Below are 4975 nucleotides of genomic sequence, written 5' to 3'. Positions count from 1 at the left end.
CAGCCGCTCCCCGGGGCAGATCACCCCTCCCGGGGCTCCGCGGGCTCTGCCCTGCCCCGCGGGGCTCCCTCCGCGCTTTGTTCCATTCTTCGCTTGGCTTGCGCGGGCTGCACGGGAAGGGATTTAGTCGCTCTAATTTCGGGAGGGGCTTGGGAGCTTTTAGGTCGGCGAGTTTCTGAAACCGCCGGGTTCGAGCGTGTTTGCTGGTTCTTTAAAACACGGTCAACTTCCCGCTGACTGTTAGCTCAGCAGTTATTAAGCGGAGGTTTTTGGACCCAGATTTGTGTATTTCTCTGGCGAGAACAGCTACTTCAATAGCCTTTCCTCTGTGCCCTCCCTCTCCCCCTCCGGTTTGAATTGGAGGGGATGGCTGACACCCTCCTGCCTCTCACTCCCTCCCCCCAGCAGATAGTTTAGCTGAGTGACCTGGTTTTCCACACTGGGCTGTGCTGGGAGGATGTGGGGCTGGGGCTGAGCTCGCTGGGCTGGGCAGGGTCCAGTCTGCCTGGATGCTCTGCAAAGCTCTGGCCGAGGAGGACACGGGATCGTGACCATCCTGTGAGTTAGTGACAACTGTGGGGTGATCATTTGTCTCCCATAAGCTGTGAAATGGGAGTTTGTTCCGAGGAGACAAGCTGAGCCCTCACAGAGGTGAACCCAGCCCACCACCCTGCTGGGGCCCGAGGCATTGCTGCTCTGCTCCCGGCTCAGGCTCCCCGAGGAATGAGCTTCCAGCTCTCAGCTGCTTCTCGTCCCCAAGGGGGTGCAATGTGTTTGTCAAAAACTGGGTTTTCAGGCAGCTGACATCTCTAAATCATGGGCTGAGCAGGTTAGAGGTAATAACACGGTTTTCACATGGCTCTGGGAATGTTTTTGAGCACAAAGGCACGTGGACTCGGTTCTGTGCTGGGACAACATCCTGGAGAATCATAGAAACATGGAATGGTTTGGGTTGGAAGGGACCTTAAAGACCATCTCGTTCCAACCTCCTGCCGTGGGCAGGGATAGGGACAGGGACACCTCCCACTAGCCCAGGGTGCTCCGAGTGGAGCAGAGTCCAGAAGCCAGAGGTGAATTCCTTGGATGTAATCCACATGCCACGGGTTTTGCCCCAGTTCCTTGGCTCTGGCTGTGAATGTCCCTGCCTGGAGCCAGCGAGGCTCGACTTGGCAGCCTGGGACTTGTGGCGACATGGGCCTCTTGCTCATTATTTCCCCAGCGTGGACTTTCCCAAAGGACCCGGGCAGAGCAGCCTGCGGTTCTGTCCCCTCCCCTTCCCCAGCGCTTCGGGGCAGACAATGAACCTTTTACACATTCCCAATTACAAGTGCTACTTGTGACCTTGCCAGTGTGTTGTCATGGCTGCTTGGCGCAGAGGCAGCTCATTCACAGCCCTCGGGGAACGGTCGGGGCCGTCCCGGCTCTGCTGGGCGCAGGGCAGTCGTGCCCAGCCCAGGCACTGCTGTCGGAGGTGCCAGTCGGGCACCCTGTGCTCTGCTCTGCGGCTCTGCTCCCTCTCCGTGCCCCGCGGGCCGTTCCCTGCCGCGGGCCCAGGGAAGCTCGGGCAGGCTGCGAAGCTCCGCTCAGCCCTGGCACTGCCCCTTTTTTGGGCCGGAGAGTCCTTGTGACCCCTGTGCCCGAACTGTCGGGGCTGACAGCTGCAGGGGACCGCGCCGGGCCGGGGAACACTCAGCCCGTCTCTGCGGAGCTGTCAGGTTTCCCAGCTGTATATCTCACCTCTTTGTCAGCCTGTTTTCTCCTCGCTCTCCCCCAGCCCACCCTGTGCTATCTTTTGATAAGCTATTCTCTCCACGGATGACTCAGATGACCTCTGCCTCCCATCCTCCCGATTCACTGCCATGGTAACAATTACTCAAGCTTGTCCCCAGTCATAAACCCCATCCGAGCTTTGTTATCTACACAGAAACCCTCCCGGGAGACATGAATTCCCCCAGTGTTCCTTCCAGATCACCTGTAACAGAGCTTTTCTCATTCAGATCCTCTTTATCTTTTGGAAATGTGTCACTTCACACCAGCAGCCCTTTGAATCTCCCTGCCTACACGGGCTGTGGGTTGCTGCTGCTGGGGGAAGCTTGCCAAGCAAACCGGGATTATGTCAGCACACTGGGATGGATGGAGGTTTGGGCCTTCTCTTGCCTTGTGGAGTCCAGCACTCTTCAAAGTTCTGCATGGAGAGACATTCCTGGAGCGTTGGGAGGGGTCAGGGCTGGAGCACAGGAGAGGCAGTGGCAGAGCTGTGCCCAGGGCTGGCACTGGGGCCTGGATCTGAATGTGAGCGAGACAGGCAGAGATAAGATTCCATGGGAATAACCCTGCTGCCTGGCAATGCATTTCCTCGAGGACTAGAAGATCAGTCCTTCTGATCTTTGGACATAGGAGGGAGAACTGACATTACAACTTGCTTTTGGGAGCAGCAGTGGGTGCCTGGCTTGGGCACACACTAAGAGCAGTGAGTATGTGCTGGCCAGAGGAGGATTTCAGCAGCTCTTTCTCTCTTTTTTGGCCTGGCAGGTCATGAGGAATGAAGAGCTGACCCAAGAGCTGCTCAACCTGGCCAAAGCCAGGAGCACTGTTCCCAGCACAGAGAGCATCCAACCCCCTGCCATGGCCCACCCATCCTCTGCTGAGCTGGAGAGAGGGAGAGCACCAGTGCATCCCCACTCTGCTCCAAGGGGGAAGGTAAATCCCTCTCTGCCCTGTCACCAACTCCTTGGATAACAGGGATCTAACAGGCCCTTCTTCTGTCTCCCAAAACCAGCCCAAAGACACAGTTGCCTCTGAACATGAGCAGCAGAAGCTGGAGAGAAACGTGAGTGTGTGTGGCTCTGCTGCTGGAGCCTTGGGAAGCAGAGGGGGGATTGATTCCAACTGTGGCTGGCACCTCCTGGTGCTAACTTGAGTTTTGTGGCTCAGCTGATGCCTTGATGCATTTTCATTTATGTTTTTTAAGCTGTGTAACTGCAAAATAAGCCTAGAATAGCTCCAGTGGTTGTGCAGGCAGCGCTGAGGAAGGGCAGATGTGGCTCCCTTGGTCCATGCCCCTCAGGGTGAGCACAGAGAGGAGTTTAAAAGCCAACAAGTGCAGAGGACACTTGTTTTCTTCTTGCTCATACTTGAGAAAGCTGGGGGTGATGAGACTGAGAGCAGGAGATGCTCCCTTCCTCCTCCCCATCTGCAGCCCCTGCGAAACCAGCTTGGGCTCCACCACCAGCTCCTGCTGGGAATCTGACTCTCAACGTGAGATTTCCCCTGGGAGAGCCACACGTGTGCGTCTCCACGTGCCCTGTCTGCAGATCAGGCACTGTTCCTGGTGTGCCACAGGCCACCAGGCCCTCCCAGTTCAACCAGTCCTTTCCCCAGCTGCTCAGCTGGAGGATCTCCTGCCTCATCTTCCTCTTCCGTTGTCCCTCAGTTGCTTGGAAACCAGGATCACATAAAAGTGGAGCTTGAAACCCTGAAGAAAACCCAGGACTGGCAGCAGCAGAAGCTGGAGGAGAGAATGTGAGTGTTTGGGGCAAGTCCTTCTGCTTGGCAGAGCATTTCTGGGGCTCCGTGCAGCTGGATTTGGTCGATGGGAGCAGGAGAAGAGGCAATCTGCCTTTGGTGGGGTACAGGGTGGGGAAAGAGGATTCCCCCTTGGAAGGAGTGAGGCCTGGAAGGAAAACCTGATGTTTTCAAGGCTCTTCAGAGGAGCAGTTGTCTGCTTAAAATTGGTGGTGCTTAGGGACCCAAATGACACCTTGAAAATTCACCTTGTCTGGCAGAAAGCAAATGTGTGACAGCCCAGAGATGCCTTGGACCCACAGAGGTTCTTCCATTGCCATGGGATGGGGTTGGAGTCCTGGGAAAGACTGTCCCAGCAAGGATCCTGCAGGACTAGACCCTCTGAACTGCAGGAAGTGTTCACCTTTGGTGGGGAGAGCTCTGTGGTGCTGGGTGATACACATCTAGGGACTGGAAGCTGCTGCTGTGAGATTTCTGTCATCCCAAACTGATTTCCCTCTCAAAGCTGACTGAGTTGGACCTATGGAGAGTCACAGAATTCCAGAAAGGTTTGGGTTGGAAAGGACCTTAAAGCTCTCCTAGTTCCAACCCCTGCCATAGGCAGAGACACCTTCCACCAGCCCAGGTTGCTCCAAGCCCCATCCAACCTGGCCTGGAACACTCCCAGGGTTGGAGCAGAAGTCTGGAGGTTTAAAATAAACACACCTTCTCCTGTGTGTCCAGGACAGCGCTGGGGAAGGAGCTGCAGGAGGCGAAGGGAGCGATCGGGGACACCCAGCACAAGCTGGTGGAGCAGTCAGCGGTGAGGCTTCCTCCAGCTGCTCATCCTCCCCTCCAGTGTCATGTGCTCCTCCTCAGCCAGCAGGTCCTCTGACACCTCTGCCTCTCCAGGGAGCTTGTCACCCCAAGGTGCTCCTCCCTGCACAGTTCTCTTCTGTACATGGAGGAAGGTGCTGCTGGCACAGGTGGTGGGAGGAATTTTGTTCACTGATTTTTAGAAAGAGTTGGTGGCATCACCAAGGTGGGGGGTGGCAAATGACAGAAGGCAGCAGGGGAATAGAGACTCTGAACATTTCCTGTGGGGGCTCTGAAAACCTGGGACCTTCCCAGCTCTAGTGGAGCTGCATAGCTGGAAATGAAGTCCTCAGTCTGTTCTGGAGCTCCTCAGTTTGCCCTCCGTGGCTGGAGGACAAGGACAGCAGGTTTTCTGTTTGCCCAGGTGCTGCTCACCTCGCAGAGCCAGCTCCAGGAGGTGGAGGCAGAGAACTCCAGGCTGCAGCTCCAGCTGAAGGAGCTGAACGAGGAGTATCGCCTCCGGCTGGCACAGTACACCAAGGACGTGGCGGTGGGTGCCCACAGCCCATGGGGCTCTCCTGGCCTGGGGAGGGGTCACAGAATCTCCTGAGCTGGAAGGGACCCCCAAGGATCACCAGTCCAACTCCTGTCCCTA

The 4975-nt window shown here is 56.5% G+C and overlaps 1 protein-coding gene across 1 annotated transcript in view; it reads left to right on the top strand.

Annotated features, from left to right (window-relative positions):
• CCDC78 (coiled-coil domain containing 78) overlaps positions 1-4975 on the top strand; it is a gene marked incomplete at its 3' end in the record, with an annotated part of 9287 nt that overhangs the window by 2007 nt on the left and 2305 nt on the right. Inside the window, exons 5-9 of the mRNA XM_009070943.1 lie at positions 2533-2700; positions 2780-2830; positions 3434-3522; positions 4249-4327; positions 4745-4870. Coding sequence (XP_009069191.1) covers positions 2533-2700; positions 2780-2830; positions 3434-3522; positions 4249-4327; positions 4745-4870 — 513 coding nt within the window. The remainder of the gene's footprint in view (positions 1-2532; positions 2701-2779; positions 2831-3433; positions 3523-4248; positions 4328-4744; positions 4871-4975) is intronic.

The sequence above is a fragment of the Acanthisitta chloris genome, unplaced genomic scaffold (genome assembly GCF_000695815.1).
Source record: "Acanthisitta chloris isolate BGI_N310 unplaced genomic scaffold, ASM69581v1 scaffold12343, whole genome shotgun sequence".
NCBI classification, from domain to species: Eukaryota; Metazoa; Chordata; class Aves; order Passeriformes; family Acanthisittidae; genus Acanthisitta; species Acanthisitta chloris.
Note: the sequence above shows the minus strand (reverse complement) of the source record. Positions and strands in the feature narration are given on the sequence as shown.